The sequence below is a fragment of the Gopherus evgoodei genome, chromosome 2 (genome assembly GCF_007399415.2).
Source record: "Gopherus evgoodei ecotype Sinaloan lineage chromosome 2, rGopEvg1_v1.p, whole genome shotgun sequence".
Lineage (NCBI taxonomy): Eukaryota > Metazoa > Chordata > Testudines > Testudinidae > Gopherus > Gopherus evgoodei.
Window position 1 is genome coordinate 294661708 of NC_044323.1, and position 27895 is coordinate 294689602.

Sequence of the window (27895 nt, forward strand, 5' to 3'; positions counted from 1 at the left end):
TGGCCTATTTGACACTTTTTGGCCTTAACAGTTAGTCCTGCCTGCCTGATGCGCTCAAAGACCTTTTCCAGGTGTTTGGGCCGAGTCAGAAAAAATGGCCACATCATCGAGGTAGGCAACTGCATATTTTCCTAATTCTGCTAGTAGACCATCTACCAGCCTCTGGAAGGTGGCAGGTGCATTTTCCAGCCCAAAAGGAAGGACATTAAATTCATACACCCCCGCATGAGTCCTTGGCAGGTTCATCTAGTGGTACTTGCCAGTACCCCTTGGTTAAGTCTATTGTAGATATGAACTGGGCACGTCCCAACTTCTCCAATAGCTCATCGGTGCGTGGCATTGGATAGTTCTCCGGACGAGTTACCGCATTTAGCTTAACGGTAGTCCACACAAAAGTGTATTTCCCCATCTGGTTTGGGGTTTGAATCACAACACAGAGAAATCAGGTTTGTTTCCCCCCCTTCTCTTCCCCTCCAGGCGTTCCCTTGCTCCCTTCTCTTACCAATTCCCTGGTAAGTACAGACTCAATTCCCTTGAGCCTCAACAAGGGGAAAAAATCAAACAGGTCTTAAAAAGCAAAACTTTTAATAAAAAGAAAGAAAAAAAAAGTAAAAAGTTGTCTCTGTAATTTAGATGTTAAAAGTTACAGGGTCTTACAGGTTATAGACACTAGAAAGAAGCCTCCCCCCAGCAACATACAATTTAAAATACTTCCAGCAAAATACACATTTGCAAATACAGAAAACAATCAAAAGACTATAACCGCCTTTCCTACTTAATACTCACTATTCGGAACGTATAAGAGACTGTAGCAGGGAGATTGGCAAGAAACCTGGTTGCACGTCTAGTCCCTTCCAGGACACAGAGAGAACAAAGCAAAACCCAAAAAAACCAAAGGCTTCCCTCCACCGAGATTTGAAAGTATCTTGTTTCCTGATTGGTCCTCTGGTCAGGTGTTTTTGGTTCCCTGTTTGTTAACCCTTTACAGGTAAAAAAGACATTAACCCTTAACTATCTGTTTAAGACATGCCCATGTACTGGTAGATGAGCGGATTATACCCATATGTAGCATGTTTTGGATCTCCCATTCTATAGCAACTTGGGCATGAGGGGACACCCGGTAGGGTGGGGTTCTAATTGGGTGAGCATTACCTGTGTCAATGGAGTGGTATGCCCGTTCAGTCCATCCTGGAGTGGCTGAGAAAAATGGGGCTTCCCTCCACCGAGATTTGAAAGTATCTTGTCTCCTGATTGGTCCTCTGGTCAGGTGTTTTTGGTTCCCTGTTTGTTAACCCTTTACAGGTAAAAGAGACATTAACCCTTAACTATCTGTTTATGACAGGGACAACATAAGGAGATAAGACTTTCCAAACCACACGGTAGAGACGGCAGAAGAACAGCACCCGAGGACAGCTGCAGATCCCAACACTTAAGCCACACTGTTAGTAGAGTAAAACTAGGCAGAGCCTTGCTGGATCTCTGCCCCCATCAACGCCTCCCCTTGCATTTCAAATCGGATCAGAAAAATTTCCTTCCCGTCTGCGCAGGTCCTGTTCGGGGATGTTTGCCGTACCTGTTGGAGCTGGACTGCCCTCTAGCTACTGCCCTGCACAGCAAAACCATCATTCAAAAAGGATTAGACAATTAAATAGAAAGGCCCATGCCCTGAGAGTGGCCAGGTCTTTGTGCAGGTTAATTCAGGCTTGCACAGGTGCAGTTTGCTGCTGGACGAGATGATGCAGGCAGGGCAGCTCACCGGCTGGATCGACGCAGGTTACTGAGGAGAAAGTGCAGCTTCTCAGTCACAGCAACCTGCGAACAGAGGGGGAGATGGGAGGAAACCGGTCAGTGGTTTGATGCAAGATGCCACTCTTGTTCTCTTGTTGTCTCATCACAGGCTATGAGGGACGGAGCCCTGTATGATTGGGATGAAGGCTCCCGACCTGCCAGAGACCCCAGACGACGGGCAGAGAAGAACAGACGGAAAAGGTCGGATATATTATCAGAACAGGCGCCTCCACGGTGGCTCTCATCACAAAGCAACGAACACACTCTAGCCAGGAAACACTTCATCCACTAGCGAAATGCAGCCACCTCTGCAGTGGAACGGGAAAGTCATTTAACAGCACATAGCAATGCTGTGCAGAGGAAATCCTGCATGAGATGAAACTGCAAAGCATGTTTAGGGAGATAGAATAGAGAATGTAATCAGGATTAACTCCTGCAAAAAGTGCCAGCGGGTCTTTAATGATCACAGGTTGTCAGGTCCTCAGTTTTACTTCCCCTCTGAAAGATGCCACCGCAGAGGCACACTGCCCAGGGATGCATCATTGAAAGGGGGCAGCACAACGCCCCCTAGTGCTGCAAGAGGGCATTCCAGAGAGCACTGACAGGAGAGAACATCTACTCAGCCCCTCACGTTGTTCCCTGAAGCGTAGCCCTCCTGAGTATTGCATGGACAGCAGGGTCAGAAGGAAGAGCACCACCTGGGAGACCCTGGGTGCTCCTTGGAAGTCTCCCAGCCAAGTACTGATCAGGCCTGCCCCGCAAGGCGTGATCCCAAGTCGAGGTGGAAGAGCTCAGCTCGAGAACGCCCTGCCGTTGGAGATGGCCTGTGCACAGCCAGTTGGCTCACGTACCTGGTAAGGCTCTGGGTCCTGGAGTCTCTTGTGCGCAGGGCTGAGCATGCTCAAAGAGGCTTGTGTGTGGCTCTTGATTTCCAGCAGGCTGGGAAGAGCCTGGCAAACCTGCTTGGAAGGGGGAGAAGGACAGAAGGACAAAGGTTTGTATTAAAAGCAAGAGCTGGGCCTGAGCAGAACAGGGGTCTGGATCGAAGATGAAGCTGAGTTTGGGGCAGTTCAGAGCCAGGGTTTGCTTCTCCCCACATCTAAGATTTAATGTTACAACACTGCGATGGCACAATAAGAGGCAGTAAGTGTAAAGCACCTCGTACACATTAATTCTCAAAGCCCCTCCTCCCCGAAGGTATTATCCCCACTTAGGGGGGAAACTGAGGCACAGCGAAGGGAAGTGACTTGCCCAAGGTCACCCAGCAAGCCAGAGGCAGGGCAGAAGAGAGAACCCAGGACTAAACCTACCAACAGCATGGACGCTGCTGAAAGTGAGTCATGAACAACCCCCCTAAGCTGTGCTGCTAATGAGTAAGTCCTAGCTGGGGCATCCCACTGAGACACTTTTGCCTGGCTGCTATCCTCCCACAAAGGAGAGGAGGTCACCTGCCTTTCCCCAAACATGTGCTGCCTTTCAAATCAGAGCATGGGCTCTACTGTGAAGAAGGCCCGCCGCACAGCTCCAGTAGGGGCTGGTCAGCTCAGTTTGCCTCCAAGGCTCTCTAGAGCCAGAAAACGAAGACACACAAGATTCAAACATATTCACAGTTCCCCAGTGCACCCGATTCCTGACGAGCAGAACCACATCCCGTTGGGAACAGCCTGGGTGCTGCCAGAGACGCAGCTCAAGAGCCAGGAGAGTGGACTGAGCTGTTGATTTTCCTAAACTCTCCCTTTCGTCCAGATGACTCCCACAGCCCTTTTCGGATGTTTACTCTCCGTAGGAACTCTATAGACAACTTCCCATCCAAAAGCAGCCACTTCTGGGGTGGAAGGTGGCAGCTGTCTGACTGCACAAAGCAACACTACCCAACAGTGTAGGACAGGAAGCGATTATGAGGGAGGAGGTCTAGGTGAAGGTAAGGTGAACACCCAAGGTTAACCCACTGACTCCTGAAATTTCTGCCAAGACGACAGTGCCTTGATTTTCTCCCTCCTATGACAGATGATACAGCACCCCTAATATCTTGCTGGGGCAGTACTGATTTGAAGGGAACAGTGCTACCGACCCTGCACTACTCGAAGACTTCTCTAGAGGTGTCTCATTCAAGTACCGGGCTAAGCAGCAGCCAGCTTAGCACCGGAGAGTCAATGGAGTCACGGCAGCAGGGGAGCCAAGAAATCAGCTAGGCCGAGAGAAAAGCTTGCAACTAGGGTGACCAGCCAGCAAGTGTGAAAAATTGAGATGAGGGTGGAGGGTAATAGGAGCCTATATAAGAAAAAGACCCAAAAATCAGGACTGTCCCTACAAAATCAGGACATCTGGTCACCCTACTTGCAACATGGTCAAAGCTGCAGCAGTCCGGCGGTTTGCAAGGAGGGAGGGGCACACGCCTTTTCTGACCTGTCCATCTTTAAAGTAAATGCGGTGCAGGATCTCCACTGCCGTGGGAGTCACCCTCCTGGCCACTTCACTCCTCCCCAGCAGGCGGACAGCCACCTCCTGCCCCGCCCTGGGTGGGGGCTCCTCCTCCAATGCCATCAGATCCATAAAGGCAAGACCTGCCAGGAACCGGAGGCAGACGTTAGCCTCCCAGGTTAGGGGTGTGTGCGTGCTGGGGTTCAGAGCAATGATACCCCTCGTCGGGGAGCTGTGCCAGTTTAGATCCAGACCAAGACTGTGGCTTCATCAACCGCTCCCACACTCTGAATATGAGGCAATCTCCCAGGCAGGCGCATGGTTAAGCCGTGGGGGAGAGAGGTTATGAGCAAGGGATGTTGCAGGATCTCCTCATTCAGGAAGGGAGAGGAAGGGGGCTACACTGGTGCAAAGGTCAATGGTCCCAGCTCTGGGAAGTGGAACATGAGACTGGAACAGCAGCTTTTCCGGACAAGCCTCTGGGGATCCTGAGACCGACAGCTGCCCTCAGCCACAGGCTCTGGGAACACCTGGTTCTTTTAGAAGCTGAGCAAACAGCAAGGACAGGGGATGCTCAGCCCAGGGGGCAGGGAGAGAGGAGGGGCTGGGCTGCTGAGCAGCCAGAGGACTTTACCCTGGCCACAGAGGTGGAGCCTTCCTAGTGCTGGGAGAAATCCCAGCTCAGCAGACTCCCCCTAGGGAATGGGAACCCCAGCCCCAGACACAAGGCCAGAGGGAAACAAGCAGGCATTTAGGTCAGATCTGGGCTGTGACAGGGAAATGCTGAGCTCGATGTCCCTGGAGGCTGATATTCTTAGGGAATGTCTACACTACGAAATTAGGTCGAATTTAAAGAAGTCGGTTTTTTAGAAATCGTTTTTATACAGTCGATTGTGCATGTCCTCACACAAAATGCTCTAAGTGCATTAACTCGGCGGACTGCATCCACAGTACTGAGGCTAGTGTCGCCTTCCGGAGCGTTGCACTGTGGGTAGCTGTGAGTAGCTATCCCACGGTTCCCGCAGTCTCTGCTGCCCATTGGGATTCTGGGTTGAGATCCCAGTGCCTGATGGGGCAAAAACAGCATCACGGTGGTTCTGGGTACATGTCATCAGGCCCCCCTCTCCCTCCCTCCCTCCATGAAAGCAACGGCAGACAATCGTTTTGCACCTTTTTTCCTGGGTTTCTTGAGCAGACGCCTTACCACGGCAAGCATGAAGCCCGCTCAGCTCACCGTCACCGTACGTCTCCTGGGTGCTGGCAGACGTGGGACTGCATTGCTACACGGCAGCAGCACATTGCCTTTTGGAAGCTGACGGTGCATTACGATTGGTAGCCATCGTCATCGTACTCCTGGGTGCTCTTTTAGCCGACCTCGGTGAGATCGGTCAGGAGCGCGAGGGCAGACATGGGAGTGACTCAGCCAGGTCATTCCCATCTTCTGCCGAGCACCCAGGAGATGATGATGGCTAGCAGTCCTACTGCACCGTCTGCTGCCAGCCAAGATGTAAAAGATAGATGGAGTGGATCAAAACAAGAAACTGACCTGGCAATGTGCACATCATGCTGATGAACTCTGCATGGTCACCTGTGCTGATCAGCTCGCCACGCTGTTCAAACAGGAAATGAAATTCAAAAGTTCACGGGCCTTTTCCTGTCTACCTGGCCAGTGCATCTGAGTTGAGAGTGCTGTCCAGAGCGGTCACAATGGAGCACTCAGGGATAGCTCCCGGAGGCCAATACCGTCGAATTGCGCCCACACTACCCCAAATTTGACCTGGCAAGGCCGATTTCAGCACTAATCCCCTTGTCGGAGGTGAGAAAAAAAGGCTTTGTTGTGTGGATGGGTCCAGGCTTAAATCGAGGTAATGCTGCTAAATTCGACCTGAAATCGTAGTGTAGACCAGGCCTTAGTCCACAGAGCAGGCACAGCATGGCTAGCAAGGCAGGCTTTCCTGCAGCACCGTACCCTCAGCCCTGAGCAGGAAAGAAAGACTCACATCCAGGGGGAAGGGCCAGTTGATCCTGGGCATTCAGTTGGGACTGCCAGCAAGGGGGCTAGTATGGTTGATGCAGAGTTTTAAAGATACCCTTTCATTAGTCGCCAATTCGGTTCCACGTGGTAATGGCCATCACTACTGCCCTGAGCCAGACTCAAACCAGGGACCCAAAGCGACGGCCACTTGTCCCAGCTCCAATCCTGCCCCCCTAAATCCGGAGCCAGGACTCGGATGTGTGAGCTGTGTATGTTTAAGACACAGTGTCTCAGGGGGACCAGTCTTTATATGGCCATGTCTGTATTCCCAGGATGTTGTTCTCATTTTGCAGGGCGAGGACTGGGTCAGTGTCTCACCAGTGGCAGCATAGAGCCTGTACACCACCTTGCTCCCCGGGATGGTCATCTTCTCCTCGTCTTCAGTCAGCTTCAGCTTGGAGCAGCCATTCACCTTCACCAGCTACAGGAGGAAGGAGCAAAGATAAAAGGCTCCTCAGTGCCTACCGCACAGGAGATCTCCCTTCTACGCAGGGCCGTCCTTAGCTATGGTGGTGCCCTACGCTGCTCCCCACGCAGGGAGCCGGGGTGCACTCAAGGGCTGCAGGGCCACGGGGGCAGGAGCTGTGGGGGAGGCCCAGAGTAGCACGGGGAATTAGTGGGGGGATCTGGCATCAGCAGCAGGAGTCCGCTCCCCCCCAACACACCCGATGGCAGCGGGAAGCAGAGCGACCCAGCCCCAGTCCTCCCTGCTCCCAGCCCTGTCGCATGAAGGAAGGGGTCACCAGCAACAGCCCAAGTCCAGTGTGATACAGAAGCAAACAGGATAAGAGGCAAAATGTAAATGAGGATTTACAAATGGCTTCAGCTTTAATCACCTAGTGTTAATGATGGAGTAGGGGTGTGTGTGTGTGTACAGATATACACACACAAACACAATTTTTATATATATATGCCTGATTCTTTTCTCAGTTTACCCTAGCATAACTCCACTGCCTTGGCCATAAACTGTCTATGAATAAACTGAGGCTGGAAATGAAAACGAAAGTTTCTAATCTTCAGAGGACTAAGGCTTTGGAACAGCCTTCCAATAGGAGTAGCGGGGCCAAGAACCTAACTGGTTTTAAGATGGAGATTGATTAATTTCTGATTATCTGGGAGGGTTGCCTGTGATAGCAGGGAGCTGGACCTCATGATCAGGAGGGACCTTTCAGGCCCATGCCCTATGGTCCTTACTCTGGATTCATACCCAATGTAAATGAGAGGAGAATCAGGCCCAGGATTTTTAACCTGACAGTGTCTCTTTAGTCGTGTCAACAGGATGTCCACCAAAATAATTCCCGCGAATCACCACACTGTGAACTCACACAGAGTTTTTCCTCCAAACATCTACAGCGGCTGATCCTATCACACTCTGCACACAGTGAGCCAATGGCAAAATTAGGACGAGAGCCCAGCTCTGAGCCTAGTTCCCTTTCTAAGCTCCAGGCCACCGGGCCTCTTTCCAGTCTCTATTAATGAAGTGAAAGAGGAGTCAAGCTATTTGAGAAAACGGCAACACCCCCCCTCGATCACACAATAAACCCAGACAAGCATTGCAGCCTTAACGGCTAGTATGTCCTTGCTGGCAGTGTTGTGCAATTGCTAGGTGTGCACTGAACTCCAGGAGGGCAAAGGCTAGGGCTAGGGCTAGGGCTAGTGGTGGTGGTGGTGAGAGAGAGAGAGCTGTGGATGAGCTCCTGTTGGACTATCCCAGTGAGCAGGTTACCTTGTAAACACAGCCCAGAGAGGGCTGCAGTGGGCATGTCACCACGTTGGTCCCAATTCCGATCACGTCAATTTCATTCCCCTAGAAGAGGAGAGAGATGACAAGGAGTTGGTATTACCCGTATTGCTTGTTGGCTGCATCGCGGCAGAGTCTAGCAGCCTCAGTCCTGCCTGGCCCAGGACCCCACTGCGCTAGGTGCTGTACTAACTTGCCCTAAAGAGATTACAACCTCTGTGCCTTGCTAGCGCCTTCCCTTTGAGGATCTCGAGTTCTTTACGGACATCAGCCAAGCCGCACAACACCCCTGGTCAGGGAGAGTTCAGTGCTAATGGCCATACAGCGAGTCAGTGGCAGAGCTGGAAGTCAACCCAGGAGTCCCAGACCCCTCTGCCCTGCTCTAACCACTGGACAATTCTTTTTCCCTTGAGCTGTATGAAGCGCCTTCCTCCACCGGCTGGCATAGGGCTGGGACACGGCTCACAAAGATAGCATCCTATAGCTAGAAGCTCCCTGCTGAGGAAAACCCCTTGGATGAAGGGGACAGGACTCCCTTCATCTTCCTGCCCAAGTCCTGGACCAGCCACCTCTGCCCTCCCTTCTGTGATCACAGGGTCTCTGGCTGTTCCCCATCTTTGGGAACATGGTCATTGAATAGGAACATGGTATTTCTGGCCACAGAGGGCTCCCCATTGGGTTCCCAGAAGGACAGTGGCAGGAATAGCATTTCCCATTTGGGAGCCTGGTAGTTGTGGACAGTGGCAAAGCCTGAAGCTCCAGAGGATGGCACACTCCCACTCCAAAGCCGCTGCTGGCCACTGGGAAGCGTCCTGCTGTCTACTGATGCCCTGAACCACAAGGCCTGATTAATCTCTCTTATCTTGCATAGTTACAAGTTCTTCCCTGATGGTGGGAAAGGCCACAGGCTGGTAGCAATCAGGGAGCAGCATATGTCCACCTGGACAGCTCATGGGAACACGCAGATTAAGGCCTTGTCTGCCTGTAGGTAACCAAGTGTTTGTCTATCTGCCCTGCTAAGAACCCTCCCATTCCCTCATGTCTGAAGGCAGCTGATTCATTCTCTTCGCTCCTCAGGCTTGTCTACACACAGTTATTCCAGAATAGCTATTCCTGATTAACACCACATGTGGATGCTCTTATTCCAAGTGCTTTATTCCAAATTAGCTTAATCCAGTTTTCAAATGGATTAAATTAATTCAGAATAAGAGCAACTACAGATGGAGTTAATCAGGAATGGTTAATCCACTTAAATTCACACCCTCTCTTAGTCCAGATTAATTTTCATGTGTAGACAAGCCCCAAGACAATTTCACAAACAAGCTGTAGCTTGAAACACCACCTCCAAGAAGCAGGTTAGTACTAGGACCATCTCACCTCCTGCATTAACTCCTCCAGGCTCCTTTCACTGACATCATTGCTCACAGCAATGGGGATTGTTGCAAACCAGGGAACCTGGAAGCTGGACACAATGGAAGTGAGTCGCTATATATGGCTGCAGGATTCTTACAAGGGACAGGTGCCCCACCATTGAGCCTACAGCACAGGCTGGTTGAAGCTTTGCTGGATCTGAATCTTGGAGGGTGGATGAGAGTGTGTGTCCGCATTGCGGCTCTCAGCCCAGCCAGAAATCTGGACAGTTTGCTCAGTTTATAAAAGTGCCCCCCAACCTGGGCACCCTGGAAACTGCCCCAGGGATCTGAGAGTCAAGCTGGGCTCTTTCAGGTTTGTGTAGCATCACCGCTGCAGAAGTTGCAGGCCAAATTTACTTTCAGGGGCATCTGTGCAACCCCATCGTCTCTCATGGGGTTCCACCGAGGGTGGAGAACTTGACTCTGTGACCGGGAATCAGTGAACAATTCTTAGTGGAACATAAGCCATAAGGGAATCCAGCTCCCTTGCTCCTGCAGTGCCATCATCATCATCATCATCATCCTAATCTTTTATTACTTGGTTTGGTAACATCCAAATGTCCTGGATGCTTTAAAAAACATAAGAGAAAGGTGATGTCACTGCCGTGAAGGCTTATAAACTATGGCTGGGCACGGTGCAGTAAAGGGGTCCAATTCTTGAAAATCCAGCCCAGAAGACAGACAGACAGAGAGAGACAGAGACAGGGATACCTTCCTTTTGGTTGGGTAAGATCTGACTGCTCATCTGACTCTTACACATGGCGATTAAGGAGGGGCCATCGTCCAGGGTCAGTAACTGCCCCCACATAGGAGGCCCCAGTGCAGAGTCGACATAAAGGGCTCTGTGTCTCAGCCTTGCAAGGGAGTTCCCAGCAAGAGGGGTAATAGTGTCTGTTTAGCAGCATGGCACTCACTTGGCACTGCAGGTCCGGAGCACCTGCCGAATCTCCCTCGCCTGCTTGCCGAGGTCTCCACTGTCCACGCGAATCCCTACTGCACGGTATCCCAGCTGGTTCAACGCCAGGGCCACGGCACAGAAGTTTGGGACGCCACTCCTGCCAACAGCAAGGAGGAAGATGGGTCTGGCTGGCAAAAAAGCCTGGGAACCTCGCCCTCCGCGACACAGATGGGCCAAGCAGGCTGTGTTCAGGTCAGGGATAGGAGATGATTCGAGGTTCCACATCTAGGTCAAGGTAAGGACAACGGGAGCAGGAGAGAGGGACTCCCCGGGGCAGTCAGTACCAGAGGCTCTGCAGCATCATCGGAGCTGTCCTATCCCCAGCGTGTGGGAATGCAGGACCATGCGCCACGCAGAAGAGATGGAACACATGGGAGGGGTCCCAGCTGGGTTCTAAGACATCATCTCAGAGATCCTGCATTTAACCAGCTGCCCTGGCACTACTTCCCCATGCCGGCTTCTTAACCCCACATACACTTTATATATAAACCCACAGCCCATTTGGACCCAATCTGACCTCATTCGCCATCTCTGCTCCAGCAGTAGACGGGACATCACTTACACCGGTCACCGTGGAATCCAGGTGCCGTGCAACAATCATAAAGCATTGAGCACGCTCGGAAAAGGCCACCGCCACCCTGCGGCTGCTCACCCCATGACAGAGTAAGTGTCCACCAGACCATAGAAGTTGTGGGGGAAGGCGATGGCGTACGACATGAAGGCAGCCAGCTCCCCATGGTTCACTCTGTCATAGGGGACCTGCAGGGTCTGGCACACCTGCCTCAGCCATGACTCAGCAATGGGCAGGAAATCCACCGGCTCATCTCCATCCAGGGGCTTCAGGGTCTGCATGGGAAACAGCACCTTCATGGCACTAATCACATCAACTACAATGGCCGCTTTCAGTAGGGCCTATAAAAACACATCTCGAGATTCCTCAGCCCCCTGCTGGCTCGGAAGCAGCAGCTCAGTAGAGATCATTCCTAAATGCAGACAATGATGATGCACAAAGGCCATTCACCTACGTCAAAGTGACCAACCTGAGGGGGCTGGTGGCCGCTGCCAGGAGCCCAGGGTGGGTTCCTAATCTGTGTGAAGCTAGGAAGACCGTGACCACTGTCGGTCTTTCAATCCACAGGTGGTGCCACAGGGAGACTACAAGTCCCAGCATGCAATGCTCCAAGCAGGCAGCGGGATGGTTCACGGCGCTCTGCAAGGGTCTAGTGTGCTCCGACGTGCCCATCACGCTAGCACTGATCACGGTGCATTTCCATAGCATGCGTCAGCGTAGCATCTGGGCACTAACACCACGGTTAGGTGGACAATTACAGGGAGCAGGATGGAACCATATGGGTGGGGAGAAGTGAAGTTGAATAGGCTCCTAAGAGAAGGGGTGAGAGCCCCAGACTACAGCACAGGCCTCCACCCCCTCTCATCGCCGTGCAAAGTTATTAAACAAATCCATCCTCCCCCCCGCAGGGACACGAACCTGGGGCTGCACCTCCGCCAGCGACGTGAAGGACATGATGTAGGAATGGGCCACGGTTCCCCGCACCGGAATCCCATACAGCTTCCCTGCCAGCACGTTGCTGGTCCAATCAAAGCCTGGAACGGAGAGATCAGGGGCACGTGGGCGAGGGGAACGCAGACCGAACGGGAGCAAAGGGGATAGGGAATGCCCTGCTGTGAGGAGCTGGCACGCCAGCCTGGCTCCTGGGCTAAGCTCACCCCCTATGTAGGAGTACTTGGATGCAGAAAGGCCCCCATCCGGGCCCTGGGCACGTCGCAGCCCCAACTCCAGCAGCTTCTTGTCCGGGCCAGCGAGCATGCGGAACCGGGCAGCATTAGTGGCCACAAGGCTGGAAAAGGAAAAACCCAAATATTCCCTGAACGCCGACCCCGGCTGGACACCAAGCAAGGCCCAGGAAGGGTCAGGCCCCATGCCCGTTAGCTCCCTGCCGACAGGGGCAGATGACACAGGGACATGTGCTAGGAGGCTCAGAGAGCGGATCAGTTTGACCAGATCATATGGGAGCCAGAGGGCCCTGACTGGAGATGCGGACAGATCAGATTGGAGGATCTGAGTTACGGGGGGAGTAATGTGGAGCCAAGCACCAAGCAGCCCACCTGGGGGTCAGGACAAGGAGGGTGCTGTGGGGGAGAGGGACATGGCTCCAGCTGTCAGGGGTGGGGAGGGCAAGATGGATGAGGAGACTCAAAGGGACATAGAGGAGACTTTGGAGCCCCACAGCCAATGGGAGATGGAAGAGCAGAGATGCAGCCGGGGATCAGCACACAGACGCCTGCACTGCCCTTGTGGGGGGCAGGAAACGTTCACAAGTGGCCAGAACCCTTCATCTAACTCCCAGCACCTGCCACCCCAGCAGCCCCACTCAGCACATGCTGCTCCAGGGGACCGTACCACCCCCACCCAGCATGTGCCACCCCAGCAGCCCCACCCAGCATGTGCCACGCCAGGGCCCTACAGCCCCCACTCAGCACGTGCCGCCCCAGGGGACCCTTCAGCCCCCACCCAGCACGTGCCATGCCAGGGGACCCTTCAGCCCCCACCCAGCATGTGTCGCACTAGGGCCCTGGGGACCCTACAACAAACCAACAGGTGCCACCCTGGGGATGCTCCACCCACAAAACTGCACGTCCCGGAGCCTCTCACCTGGCATAGCTGACCAGAGACAGCAGCGTGGTCTCCAGGAGCTGCACCACCAGCAGCGGCCCCTTCACTTGCAGTAGCGGAACCTGCAGGGGAAGAGCCGTGGGAAAGGGGGGGGGTTCACCCCAGCTCAATCTCTCTTCCTTACCCCACCCCTGCTCCCTGGCCCGGTGCCTCAAAGTCACACCCGGCCCCCACATCTGGCTGACGCTCTCATGGGACTCGTAGCCACGTCTTCGCCCTGCCTGCAAAGCCACCAGAGTGATGCCCTGCAAGCCGGAAGCAGCACGTCACTAGGTTCCAAGCAACAGGCCCCATCGTGGGCTAGGACTGGGCCGCGTCACACACCAGGGCTCTGTGGCTGCCCCGCTTCTCTAGCACAGTTTATTCCACCACCATCCTCAGTCACCCTGCTGCGGAACCTGGCCCACATCTTTGCTCCTCCCTTATCCCTCCCCCTCCATGCTTTCAATGTCTCCAGCTGTTCCCCTCCACTCTCCCACCTCAATCGTGGCCTCCCTGACACCCACCCCAGCCCTTGCCGGCCCACACAAGCCCCCTTGGCTGCAATCACATTGGAATTCCTCTAGCATTTCTCCCACAGGGGCTTTCAGTTTTTAGCTGTAGTGCTGCGTGCTACACAGGATCCTTAGCTGGAGATACCAGCTCTTATATAGAACTTTTTGTCTGTCAGTCAGAAAGCCCTTTACAAAGGAGATCAGTGAATTCTTAGACGTTACTCCAACTGGGCTTCTAAGACCTCAGGAACCTGGGGGCTCCATCTACCAGATGGAGTCCCAGTATGTCATAACTATAAAGGGAAGGGTAACAGCCCTCCTGTGTACAATCCCTCCTGGCCAGACACACCAAAATCCTTTTACCTGTAAAGGGTTAAGAGGCTCAAGTAACCTGGCTGACACCTGACCCAAAGGACCAATAAGGGGACAAGATACTTTTAAATCTTGGGTGGGGGGAAGGCTTTTGTTTGTGTGCTCTTTGTTTGGGGTGTTCGCTCTTGGGACTAAGAGGGACCGGACATCAATCCATGCTCTCCAAATCTTTCTGCACCAGTCTCTCATATTTCAAACTTGTAAGTAACAGCCAGGCAAGGTGTGTTAGTTTTATCTTTGTTTCCTCAACTTGTAAATGTTCCTTTTGCTAAAGGGTTTACCTCTGTTTGCTGTAACTTTGAACATAAGGCTAGAGGGGGTTCCTCTGGGCTCTTTGAATCTGATTATGCTGTAAAGTTATTTTCCCTCCTGATTTTATAGAGATGATTTTTACTTCTCTCTTTCTTTAATTAAAAGCCCTCTTTTTAAGAACCTGATTGATTTTTCCTTGTTTTAAGATCCAAGGGTTTGGATCGGTGTTCACTAGGAACTTGGTGGAGAAGTCTGTCAAGGCTACCCAGGGAAGGGTTATAGTACTTGGGAGGGAGATATTCTGGGGAGGAGATAGACAGAGTTTCCCAAATGAGTCAAATAATTTGGGTGGTGGCAGCAAAACCAGATCTAAGCTGGTAGTTAAGCTTAGAGGTTCTCATGCAGGTCCCCACATCTGTACCCTAGAGTTCAGAGTGGGGAAGGAACCTTGACATGGTACGAGGGGGAACATCTGGCTGGAGACAAAGGAAGGGGCCCCCCACCTATTAAGTCTGGTTTTACTCAGTTCTCCCTAGAACTGATCTCACAAGCTGGAATCCCAGGCTCTCCAGGAATGGGCGGACATCCTCAGATGGTCTGCAGAGCTGCCTTTCTGTGACCTGGGGTAACTCTGTCTCTCACTAATGTTCAGTCCTCAGCTCTTGCCGAACAAAGTCTGGAGACCTTTAACTACCAGGCTCCCACCTTGAATATTCCTGTGTAGATAGCTATATATGGGCTAGTATATCAATCTTTCTGTATTTCCCTTCTTCTGTAGCTCCTCCTTCTGGGGACTTTTCTCTGACTATTTTCAGAAGCCAGAAGCCTCCATCCTCTCCAGACTAGCACCTTCCTTTCCTACAAAGCATTCTTCAGAGCCGATAAGAGACTTTTAATAAGACTCAGGTGTTTGGAGGGAAATGGCCTTGCTTTATTTATTTAAGAACACATCGCCCAGTGCACGTCTTAGTTTGCAGGACAAGTTCATCCTTCTGGTCTTGAAGAAACCAGAGTGAACTAAAACCAAAGTCAAGCTGGTTTCAGCTAACACAGCCAGAATGTGACTGAACTCTCATTGCACCAGCTCTCACTCACCAGCACTCACACATGTGCCTACAGACTGAGACATTCAAACAACAGCTGCATCCACACCCCGCCCACTGCAGAGGAAACTGCCAGTCCAGCACAAAAGGGCAGGACGGTCTCGTAGGAGAATCACAGGATTTAGAGTCAGGAGTCCTGGGTTCTGTTCTCAGCTCTGAGCCCTGGGTGAACAATCAAACTTACAGGTAGGGGGGAGGCATAGCTCAGTGGTTTGAACATTGGCCTGCTAAACCCAGGGTTGTGAGTTCAATCCTTGAGGAGGACCCTTAGGGATCTGGGGCAAAAACTGGTCCTGCTAGTGAAGGCAGGGGGCTGGACTCGATGACTTTTCAAGGTCCCTTCCAGTTCTCGGAGATATACCTATCTCCAATTATTATATTAGATGGGAGTGGAAGAAAAGACAGGAGAAATGCATTGGTTGAGACACCCTCATTATATAACAATAGTAACCAGCTTGTATATCACACCTTTCACCAGTAGATCTTAAAGTGCTTTACAAAGGACGCAGTATCATTATCCCCATTGCACAGATGGGTCATGTGACTTGCCCAAGCAGGCCAGTGGAGTAGAATCCAGATCTCTCCAATTTCAGTCCAATGCTCTATCCACTAGGCCACCCTAACTCAGCCTGAGGGGTCTCAGCCTGCATCCATGCCACTGCTTTACACCAAATTGCACTGCTGCTGTGATTAATGCCCACCGTGGCAAAGACGATGGAGCCCTCCGGAGCAGAGGAGACAGTGATTTCGGAGGCGTCCACGGTGCGCAGGTAATCAAAGAAAGCCGTCTCCATGGTGCTGGGCAGGACCGACTGCAGGTACTCGATTTCTGGAAAGCAGTCAGAGATCGCTGTTCAGCCTGAGTACAGAGGAGGGAGGAGCACCCTCGTGCCCTGGGAGGGGTGGCCCAGCAGCAGGCAGGGTTGTGGGTTTAGATGATGTCACTACCAAGGTCTCCCTGAGGCGGGCAGGGAATTTTTTCCCAACCCCCATGTTGTTCCCTAGCCCCCTAGAGTCCCATCTACCCTGCGAGAACCACCTCACTGCAGCTCCAAGGCAGGACAGCACAGACGATCTCCACCGTGCTCTTGCCTGGGTAGCCACGGTCCCGAGTCCAGCTGCATCCCCGTCGTGCTGGGCCGAGGCACGACGGCAGAGGAGAGTTCACACCACTGGTCCCAGCTCCACAGATAAGACAAAGTGCCACTCGGGAGCAGACAGGACCAAGCAGCTAGTCAGAGCAGCCATGATGGCACTGTGCTGGCAGTGACTGTGCTCGGACCTGGCCGTGGGCAGTGCAATTCTGATCCCAAAGCAGGGCCTCGGTGAGAAGACCACACAGGGAGAGGGTGGACATAATGCCCAGTGATGGCTGAGGCACAGCAACGGCCAGAGCAGAGCAGGGCTCCAGCTAGCTCACTAGCTCGTCTCCAATAGCAGCCAGCACCAGCTGCTTCAGTGGAAAGTATAAACCACCCCCTCAACAATTGCGTCTGACCAGAGATGACCCTTAGAACATAAGAACGGCCATACAGGGTCAGAGCAAAGGTCCATCAAGCCCAGTATCCTGCCTTCTGACAGTGGCCAATGGCAGGTGCCCCAGAGGGAATGAACAGACAGGCTATCATCAAGTGATCCATGCCGTGTCACCCATTCCCAGCTTCTGACAAGGAGAGCCTAGGGACACCATCCCTGCCCACCCTGGCTAATAGCCATTGATGGACCTATCCTCCATGAACTTATCTAGCTCCTTTCTGAACGCCGTTAGAGTATTGGCCTTCACAACACCCTCTGGCAAGGAGTTCCAGAGATTGACAGTGCGTTGAGTGAAAAAAATACTTTCCTGTGTTTGTTTTAAACTTGCTATCTATTAATTTCGTTTGGTGGCCCCTTGTTCTTGTATTATGAGGAGGAGTAAATAACACTTCCTTATTTACTTTCTCTATACCACTCATGATTTTATAGACCTCTATCATATCCCTCCTTACTCTCCTCTTTTCCAAGCTGAAAAGTCCCAGTCTTATTAATCTCTCCTCATATAGAAGCTGTTCCATACCCCCAATAATTTTTGGTGCCCTTTTCTGAACCTTTTCCAATTCCAATAAATCTTTTTTGAGATGGGGCAATCATATCTGTACGCAGTATTCAAGGTGTGGGCGTACCATGGATTTATATAGAGGCAATATGATATTTTCTGTCTTACTATCTATTGCTTTCTTAATGATTCCCAACATTCTGTTCACTTTTTGACTGCCACTGCCTACTGAGCGGATGTTTTCAGAGAACTATCCACAATGACTCCAAGATCTCTTTCTGGAGTGGTAACAGCTAATTTAGATCCCACCATTGTATCTGTATACTTAGGATTATGTTTTCCAATGTGCAATACTTGGCATTTATCAACATGAAATTTCATCTGCCATTTTGTTGCCCAGTCACCCAGTTTTGTGAGATCCTTTTGTAGCTCTTTGCAGTTTGCCTGGGACTTAACGATCTTGTAGTTTTGCATCATCTGCAAATTTTGCCACCACACTGTTTACCCCTTTTTCCAGATTGTTTATGAATATGTTAAATAGGCTTTAAACCACGATTTGAGGACTTCAATAGCTCAGCCAGAGGTTAGGAGTTTGTTACAGCAGTGGGCGGGTGAGATTCTGTGGCCTGCACTGTGCAGGTGGTCAGACTAGATGACCATAATGGTCCCTTCTGACCTTAAAGTCTATGAGACTGGGCCCAGTACAGACCCCCTGGGGGACACCACTATTTACCTCTCTCCATTCTGAAAACTAACCATTTATTCCAACCCTTTGTTTCCTATCTTTTAACCAACTGCCAGTCCATGAGAGGCCCTTCCCTCTTATCCCATGACAGCTTATTTTGCTTAAGAGCTTTTGGTGAGGGACCTTGTCAAAGGCTTTCTGAAAATCTAAATACACTATATCCACTGGATCTCCTTTGTCTGCATGCTTGTTGACTCCGTCAAAGAATTCTAGCAGAATCACAGAATCATAGAATATCAAGGTTGGAAGGGACCTCAGGAGGTCATCTAGTCCAACCCCCTGCTCAAAGCAGGACCAATTCCCAACTAAATCATCCCAGCCAGAGATTTGTCAAGCCTGACCTTAAAAACCTCTAAGGAAGGAGATTCCACCACCGCCCTAGGTGACCCATTCCAGTGCTTCACCACCCTCCTAGTGAAATAGTGTTTCCTAATATCCAACCTAAACCTCCCCCACTGTAACTTGAGACCATTACTCCTTGTTCTGTCATCAGGTACCACTGAGAATAGTCTAGATCCATCCTCTTTGGAACCCCCTTTCAGGTAGTTGAAAGCAGCTATCAAATCCTCCCCTCATTCTTCTTTTCTACTCACTAAACAATCCCACTTCCCTCAGCCTCTCCTCATAAGTCATGTGCTCCAGCCCATTAATCATTTTTGTTGCCTTTTGCTGGACTCTTTCCAGTTTTTCCACATCCTTCTTGTAGTGTGGGGCCCAAAACTGGACACAGTACTCCAGATGAGGCCTCACCAATGTCGAATAGAGGGGAATGATCACATCCCTCGATCTGCTGGCAATGCCCCTACTTGTACAGCCTAAAATGCCGTCAGCCTTCTTGGCAACAAGGGCACGCTGCCGACTCATATCCAGCTTCTCATCCACTGTAACCTCTAGGTCCTTTTCTGCAGAACTGCTTCCTAGCCATTTGGTCCCTAGCCTGTAGCAGTGCATGGGATTCTTCCATCCTAAGTGCAGGACTCTGCACTTGTTCTTGTTGAACCTCATTAGGTTTCTTCTTTTGGCCCAATCCTCTAATTTGTCTAGGTCCCTCTGTATCCTATCCCTACCCTCCAGCGTATCTACCACTCCTCCCAGTTTAGTGTCATCTGCAAACTTGCTGAGGGTGCAATCCACGCCATCCTCCAGATCATTAATGAAGATATTGAACAAAACCGACCCCAGGACCGACCCTTGGGGCACTCCGCTTGAAACCGGCTGCCAACTAGACTTGGAGCCGTTGATCACTACCCATTGAGATGGACGATCTAGCCAGCTTTCTATCCACCTTATAGTCCAATCATCCAGCCCATACTTCTTTAACTTGCTGGCAAGAATACTGTGGGAGACTGTATCAAAAGCTTTGCTAAAGTCAAGGAATAACACATCCACTGCTTTCCCCTTATCCACAGACCCAGTTATCTCCTCGTAGAAGGCAATTAGGTTAGTCAGGCATGACTTGCCCTTGGTGAATCCATGCTGACTGTTCCTGATCACTTTCCTCTCCTCTAAGTGCTTCAGAATTGATTCCTTGAGGACCTGCTCTATGATTTTTCCAGGGACTGAGGTGAGGCTGACTGGCCTGTAGTTCCCTGGATCCTCCTCCTTCCCTTTTTTAAAGATGGGCACTACATTAGCCTTTTTCCAGTCATCTGAGACCTCCTCCATTTGCCAGGAGTTTTCAAAGATAATGGTCAATGGCTCTGCAATCACATCCGCCAACTCCTTTAGCACCCTTGGATGCAGCGCATCCGGCCCCATGGACTTGTGCTTGTCCAGTTTTTCTAAATAGTCCCGAACCACTTCTTTCTCCACAGAGAGCTGGTCACCTCCTCCCCATACTGTGCCGCCTAGTGCAGCAGTCTGAGAGCTGACCTTGTTCATGAAGACAGAGGCAAAAAAAGCATTGAGTACATTAGCTTTTTCCACATCCTCTGTCACTAGGTTGCCTCCCTCATTCAGTAAGGGTCCCACACTTTCCTTGACTTTCCTCTTGTTGCTAACATACGTGAAAAAACCCTTCTTCTTACTCTTAACATCTCTTGCTAACTGAAGGGTTAAAAATCAATGTGCACTTTATATGGATTGTGCCAGCTCTTTTTTAGACCCAGAGTCCAGAGTTTGGTCAAGCAACCAGAGGCCTAGCAAATAGTAATTAGCTAAGAGAAAGCTGGGGTAAACAAGATAATATGCCTTTACTAAGATATGCTTGGTCAGTAGAAATGCCAGATGTTAAAGCGGTAACTGAATAATTATGTTTCATCTAATGTTTCAGACTAAACAAAGGATCCCTGTTCCTATTGTGTCAGTCTCTCCTGTAGGGAACGTTCTTCCCACAAATCCAACCTTAAGTTTATGAAAATTGGCACATGTCAGTATAAAATATGACATCCTTCCCCCCCTCTTCCCAGGGACCAATGCCTGCTTTAAGACATAAAGAAGACAATCTTTATTGTCACATACTTTCACTGTTTCTTTGCTTTAACCCCTAGGAATGTACCTGTTGGACAATCAAAGGAGCTGTTCCATTCCTATGGACCCCAAATCAAGAGTCAATATATATATTTTATACTAATAACATTTTATCAAAGTATTAATTAAATGTTAACTTGCTAACTTGAGATCATGGGCGAAGACATTATGTAACCTTTTAACCATTGGCTAATGTGCTATCTTGCTGCAAAACCTATCCCGGGGCATGGAACTGCCCACCCCGTCACTTTCCCTCGCCCATAAAAAAATTTATATATTCTATTGTAATCAATTAATTAACAGTGTCTCTAAGGCTAATAAGCTAGGTGACACTCCGCCAGCGCTGTGTGTAATAAACTTCTATGCTTAACCTCTACACGGTGTGGATTTATGTCCTTCACTAGCTGCAACTTCAAGTATGATTTGGCCTTCCTGATTTCACTCCTGCATGCCTGAGCAATACTTTTATACATTTGTCCAATCTTCCACTTCTTGTAAGCTTCTTTTTTGCATTTAAGATCACTGTTAAGCCAAGCTGGTCGCCTGCCATATTTACTATTCTTCCTACATATTGGGATTTTTTTTCCTGCAACCTCAATAAGGATTCTTTAAAATACAGCCAGCTCTCCTGGACTCCCTTCCCCCTCATGTTATTTTCCCAGGGGATCCTGCCCATCAGCTCCCTGAGGGAGTCAAAGTCTGCTTTTCTGAAGTCCAGGGTCTGTATTCAGCTGGTCTCCTTTCTTCCTTGTGTCAGGATCCTGAACTCGACCTTCTCATGGTCACTGCCTCCCAGGTAGATTGGTGAGGCATGATTTCCCTTTAAAAAAAACCATGTTGATTATTTCCCAACAAATTACATTCGTCTATGTGTCTGACAATTTTGTTCTTTATGATAGTTTCAACCAATTTGCCCGGTACTGAAGTGAGGCTTACTGGCCTGTAGTTGCCAGGGTCACCTCTGGAACCCTTTTTAAAAAATAGCATCACATTAGCTATCCTCCAGTCATTTGGTACAGAAGCTGATTTAAATGATAGGTTACAGATGACAGTTAGTAGTTCTGCAATTTCACATTTGAGTTCCTTCAGAACTCTTGGGTGAATACCATGAGATCCTGGAGACTTATTACTGTTTAACATAAAAACATAAGAACGGCCGTACTGGGTCAGACCAAAGGTCCATCCAGACCAGTATCCTGTCTTCCGACAGTGGCCAATGCCAGGTGCCCCAGAGGGAGTGAACCTAACAGGTAATGACTGAGTGATCTCTCCTCTGCCATCCATCACAACCCTCTGACAAACAGAGGCTAGGGACACCATTCCTTATTCATCCTAGCCAATAGCCATTAATGAACTTAACCTCCATGAATATATCTAGTTCTCTTTTAAACCCTGTTATAGTCCCAGCCTTCACAACCTCCTCAGGCAAGGAGTTCCACAGACTGACTGTGCGCTGTGTGAAGAATAACTTCCTTTTTAAACCCCCTGCCCATTAATTTCATTTGGTGGCCCCTAGTTCTTATATTATGGGAACAAGTAAATAACTTATCCTTATTCACTTTCTCCACACCACTCATGATTTTATATACTTCTATCATATCCTCCCTTAGGCCTTGGCTACACTTGAGCATTACAGCGCTGGTGGTGGATTTACAGTGCTGTAACTCACTTCCCATCCACACTGGCAAGGCACATACAGCGCTGTATCTCCCTGGCTACAGAGCTGCATGTGCTCCACCTCGACCAGAGGAATAAAGAGAACAGAGCTGGTGCTGCAGGGCTGGGGTGCCAGTGTAAACAGGGAATAATCTTACTACGCTGTAACTGACCTCCGGAAGCTTCCCATAATGCTTTTAAGTAAAGATGACGCTCTCTGTTTTGTTGTGAACTCCGGACTTCTGAAGCTGCTTATGAAAAAAACAAACACAGCTACTGTTTGCTGTGAATGAGCTCCCTTTGGAGCTAGTGTTGAGAGGGGGCTTGAGGAGAGAAGCAGCACGGCGTGTGGGAGGGAGGGGGTGTCCGTTTCGGGGAGGCTGCTTATCTGGTCTGTGAGGAAAAAAACAAAGAAGGCTATTTACTTACAGTGAGCGAGAGAAGGGTAGGGGAGAGGGTCACAACTTGCAGCGGCTGACAGAGTGTTGGCTCCAAAAATCCACTCTCTCTCCCCGACACGCTCCCTGTCACACTCCACCGCACCCCCGTGTTTTGAAAAGCCCGTTGCAGACACTGGAATGCTGGGATAGCAGCTGCCCATAATGCACCACTCCCAACACCGCTGCAAATATGGCCACGACAGTGCGCTGGCAGCTGTCAGTGTGGCCAGACTGCGGCACTTTCCCTACACAGCTGTACAAAGACAGCTGTAACTCCCAGCGCTGCACAGCTGCAAGTGTAGCCACCCTAAGTCTCTTCTTTTCCAAGCTGAAAAGTTCTAGCCCCTTTAATCTCTCCTTATATGGGACTCATTCCAAACCCCAAATTATTTTAGTTGCCCCTCTCTGAACCTTTTCTAGTGCCAGTAAAACATTTTTGAGGTGAGGAGACCACATCTGTAAGCAGTATTCAAGATGTGGGCGTACCATGGATTTATATAAGGGCAATAAGAAATTCTCCGTCTTATTCTCTATCCCCTTTTTAATGATTCCTTACATCCCGTTTGCTTTTTTGACTGCCACTGCGCGACATCTTCAGAGAACTATCCACGATGACTCCAAGATTTCTCTCCTGATTAGTTGTCGCTAAATTAGTTCTCATCATATTGTATGTATAGTTGGGGTTATTTTTTCCAACGTGCATTACTTTACATTTATCCACATTGAATTTCATCTGCCATTTTGTTGCCCAATCACTTAGTTTTGTGAGATCTAGTTTATCAATTTGGTCCAAAACCTCCTTTAATGACACCTCAATTTGGGACAGTTCCTCAGACCTGTTGCCCAAAAAGAATGGCTCAGGTTTGGGAATCTCCCTCACATCCTCAACCATGAAGATCGATGCAAAGAATTCATTTAGTTTCTTCGCAGTGGCCTCATTGTCTTTGAGTGCTCCTTTAGCATCTCAATCGCTCAGTGGCCCCACTGGTTGTTTAGCTGGGTTCCTGCTTCTGATGTATTTAAAAAAGTTTTTTTGCTATTACTTTTGGAGTCTTTGGCTAGCTGTTCTTCAAATTCTTTTTTGGCCTTCCTAATTACATTTTTACACTTCATTTGCCAGAGTTTATGCTCTTTTCTATTTTCCTCATTAGGATTTATCTTCCACTTTTTAAAGGATGCCTTTCTGCCTCCAGTGTTGGGCTACTGAGGTGTTTTCCCTGCCACAGGGATGTTAAATTTAATTATATTATGGTCACTATTACCAAGCGGTCCAGCTATATTCACCTCTTGGATCTGATCCTGTGCTCCACTTAGGACTAAATCAAGAATTGCCTCTCCCCTTGTGGGTTCCAGGACCAGCTGCTCCAAGAAGCAGTTATTTAAGGTGTCAAGAAACTTTATCTCCTGAGGTGACATGTGCCCAGTCAATATGGGAATAGTTGAAATCCCCCATTATTATTATTATTATTGATTTTTTTATTTTAATAGCCTCTCTAATCTCCCTGAGCATTTCAGAGTCACTAACACCATCCTGGTCAGGTGGTCTGTAATATAGCCCTACTGCTATATTCTTATTTTTCAAGCATGGAATTACTATTCATAGAAATTCTATAGTACAATTGAGTTCATTTAAGCTTTTTACTTCATTTGATTCTACGCTTTCTTTCACATATAATGCCACTCCCCCACCAGCACGACCTGTTCTGTCCTTCGGATATATTTTGTACCCTGGTATTACTGTGTCCCATTGATTATCCTCATTCCACCAGGTTTCCATGATGCCTATTATATCGATATCCTCATTTAACACTAGGCACTCTAGTTCACCCATCTTATTAGTTAGATTTCTAGCACTGGTATATAAGCACTTTAAAAACTTGTCATCGATACCCCAAAGGAGACACTCAGGTTTAACTGTTAATCAGCTTTATCTGCTAGCTGAAAGTGCTCAGGAGCCAGGGAGCTTTTTATGCAGGAGAATAAACACTTTGCACCTCTGTAGCCACTTCCCTCCCAGGATCTCTAACTACTCTGCAACCACCCTGGAAAGCAGGGGAGAATCCTGGGGAAACTGAGGCACAGGGCAGGGACATGACTTGACCAGGATAACTCAGGAGATCAGCGAAAGAGCCAAGAGTAGCACCCAGAGCTCTTGACTCCCCATCTTGTGCTTTAACCGCTAGGCCATCCTTCCTCTGAACTAAGGACCTCATGATGCCAGCAAGTCTCTTGGTGTGGTGTTTAAATCTTAGTTCACCAAAGAGCGTCAGGTAAGATCTCTATTGAAAGCCTATGTCTCACACTGGTCATCACAATCCTTGCCAGAATAGGCTTGAAATGACCTCGAATGACGTTTTGTTTTCATACACAAGTACAGTGTTTTTATAATATCATTTCATAACTCTGCAGTGCAGAACATATGGTGATTTGGATAGGACAGCGGGCGGAGAGATCAGTTAGGAGAAGGTTTGGGTAAAGGTTTCCCAAGCACAAAAAGGAAATAAACTAGCTGTTTATTTGTGAAGTCCCTTGATTTGGGGCAACTGATGAGGGAGCCGAAGCCACACAGGAGAGACAAAGCTGCCGAGCTGGGTTAATATTTAACAAGTGATAACCCAAGGCACAGAAAGACAGAGTTTGATTACAGCTACTGACTGGCCTCACTGAAATCCAGGGAAGATTTGCTATCGGCCTGGAAGGAAGCCAGGATTTCATCCCCGCCCCACTCCCGTTTGTCTTATCCCCCATGATGCCACGTTTTTATAGAAACATAGACTGTCACTTGCTACATGTTTATGAGGTGCTCTTTGCAATAAAGCCCCATCCTGGAGCTTCTGCGACAAATAATAATAATAATAGTGCAGCTCAGAACCAGAGGGAGCAGGCAAAGAAAGAAATCTGGGCTGTGAGGAGTTAGAGAGAGAGAGTGAAAACTGAGATCTGGGCTACACAGGTTGGCGCTCAGGGGTGGGAAAAATCCACGCTCCTGAGCAATGCAGCTCTGCTGCTTCTGTCGACCTGATCCCGTTCACTTGGGGAGGTGGAGTTCCTACAGTGACAGGAAAATCCCTTCGATTGCTGCAGCTACAGAATATCAGGGTTGGAAGGGACCTCAGGAGATCACCTAGTCCAACCCACTACTCAAAGCAGGACCAACCCTCAACTAAATCACCCCAGCCAGGGCTTTGTCAAGCCTGACCTTAAAAACCTCTAAGGATGGAGATTCCACCACCTCCTTAGGTAACCCATTCCAGTGCTTCACCACCCTCCCAGTGAAACAGTGTTTCCTAATATCCAACCTAGACCTTCCTCACTGCAACTTGAAACCATTGCTCCTTGTTCTCTCATCTGGTACCACTGAGAACAGTCTAGATCCATCCTCTTTGGAACCCCCTTTCGGCTGCACTATGGGATTATGCCAACATAGCAACGCATCATCTCTCTGCTACAGTGCAGACCTGGCCTCAGCGCAGGGGCGGCTCCAGGCAGCAGAGCACCAACCAGATGCCTGCTGTGGCAAGCCGTGGGGGGCGGCCTGCCAGTCGCAGTGAGGGTGGCAGTCAGGCTGCTTCCAGTGGCGCGCCTGCGGGAGGTCTGCCAGTCCCGCGGTTTCGGCGACAATTCGGCGGTGGGTACACTGAAGGTACGGAACCGGTGGACCTCATGCCGGCAAACCGTTGAAAGCAGCCTGACTGCCGTGCTTGGGGCAGCAAAACACACAGAGCCACCCCTGCCTCAGAGTCAGGGGAGAGGCAGTTCACAGGGCAGGCAGTGTAGGAAGGTGGCACTGACACATGACAGGGAGGAGTGACCTTATAACAACCTAGAAACCTAGATAAGAAACCCCCTGGACAAGCAACACTCAGAGTCATGGTACAGGGTCTCTAGTAATGCCCTCCTCCCAGTATGAACCCTGCCGGGGGCAGGTGAGGCGAACACAAGGGCTGTGACTTCGGTTTGTGCCACACAGGTAGAAGCCCAGGAGGTTTGTAACTCACCCCAACATGAGGCAAAACCTGTCCTGTCATTTCCCCAGCACCAATCCCCCAGCACTGACATCCTGCTCCTAACACTTCCCTGCACCACCCATCCCTTGCCTGCCCCCAACGCTTCCCTGCCCCACCCATCCCCTGCCTGCCTCCAAAGCTTCCCTGCGCCACCCACCCCCTGCCTGCTGCAATGCCCCATGGCCCTGCCCCACCCACCCCCAACATTGCCTGCCACCTGGCCCTGCCCCTACAACTCTCAGGCACTGATGGCCAGTCCCTAACAAACACCCCCTCCTCCACCTGCCCCGAATGCTCCCTGCCCCTGCCTTCTACCCAGCCCTGCCCCTACTCAGAGGCGGCGCTAGCCCACTGGGGGCCCCTAAGCAGGAATAATATTGTGGGGGCTCTCCCAGGGAGCCCCTCACACAACACATACTAAAAAAGCAAATAAAGTGCTGCCTTGAGCTGCTTAAGGCCCTAAGTCTTAGTCTGCTTATGCCTATGCCACTTCTGCCCCTACTGCTCCCTGGCATTGACCCCCTACCCTGCCCACTCCCAGGGCTCCCCGCCACTGTCCCAAGTGCCCCCACCTGCCACCCTCCAGCTTCCTAGCACTGCCATCAATGATTCCTGACAGTGCCCTCCCTTAACGCACCCTGGCACTTCCCCCCCCACGCCCTGGCACTTTCCCCTATCCTGCCTGCCCTCCCATGCTCCCTGGCACTACCCCACCCTGCCTGTGCCTACTACCTTCCTGGTACTGTCCCCATCCCACCTGCCCCACACACTCCCTGGAACAGCCCCATATCCTGCCCCCCCACACACACACGCTCCCTGGCACTGCCCCATATGCTGCCTGCCCCCACACACACACGCTCCCTGGCACTGCCCCATATCCTGCCTGCCCTCACACACACGCTCCCTGGCACTGCCCCATATCCTCCCTGCCATTGTCTCCACCCGGCCTGCCGCTCCCTGGCACAGCCCCATATTCTTCCTTTCTGCCCGCCCCCACCCTGGCACGGCACGGCCCGGCCCTACCTGGCTCGCGCAGGCGGAAGCCTCGCAGGAAGGCCAGGCACTCGCCCAGCCCCGCGCTCAGGGCGAAGCCCCCCTGGAAGGGGCAGCGGCGGAAGAAGAGCTCGAACTCGGCCGGCTCCCGCTGCCGCCCGGCCCGCCAGTAGGCGTAGGCCATGGTGAACTGGTAGAGGTCGGTGAGCAGCGCCAGCGAGTCCCGCCGCCCCAGCTCCATTCCGGGCACCAGCTGGAGCGTCACGTGGGGGCAGAGGG

At 50.6% G+C, this 27895-nt stretch overlaps 1 protein-coding gene across 2 annotated transcripts; it reads right to left on the reverse strand.

Moving 5' to 3' along the window:
• Window positions 1-1270: 1270 nt before the first annotated feature.
• NAPRT (nicotinate phosphoribosyltransferase) lies at window positions 1271-27863 on the reverse strand. 2 transcript variants are annotated; one of them, XM_030553935.1, is made up of 13 exons: window positions 27647-27863; window positions 15973-16100; window positions 13030-13112; window positions 12084-12214; window positions 11845-11960; window positions 11008-11201; window positions 10312-10452; window positions 9363-9447; window positions 7971-8051; window positions 6563-6665; window positions 4195-4352; window positions 2640-2747; window positions 1271-1812 (listed from the first exon to the last, which is right to left on the reverse strand). In XM_030553935.1, exons 1-13 carry the CDS (start codon window positions 27855-27857, stop codon window positions 1753-1755), a joined length of 1599 nt encoding a protein of 532 aa, XP_030409795.1. In that variant the 5' UTR covers window positions 27858-27863; the 3' UTR covers window positions 1271-1752. The 2 variants fall into 2 exon arrangements, with proteins under 2 accessions (XP_030409795.1, XP_030409794.1); XM_030553934.1 differs by having other exon boundaries at window positions 2640-2750.
• Between the last annotated feature and the right edge of the window lie 32 nt (window positions 27864-27895).

What these genes read in the sequence shown, in the direction of transcription:
- NAPRT (XM_030553934.1), bottom strand. Translation starts at nt 27,857, where the DNA reads ATGGAGCTGGGGCGGCGGGACTCGCTGGCGCTGCTCACCGACCTCTAC. An exon ending in CAAGTACTCCTACATAGGGG is followed by an intron (nt 11,961 to 12,083) that starts GTGAGCTTAGCC and finishes TCTCCGTTCCAG; the next exon opens with GCTTTGATTGGACCAGCAAC. An exon ending in CTCTGGGCTGTGTTTACAAG is followed by an intron (nt 6,666 to 7,970) that starts GTAACCTGCTCA and finishes TTCCTCCTGTAG; the next exon opens with CTGGTGAAGGTGAATGGCTG.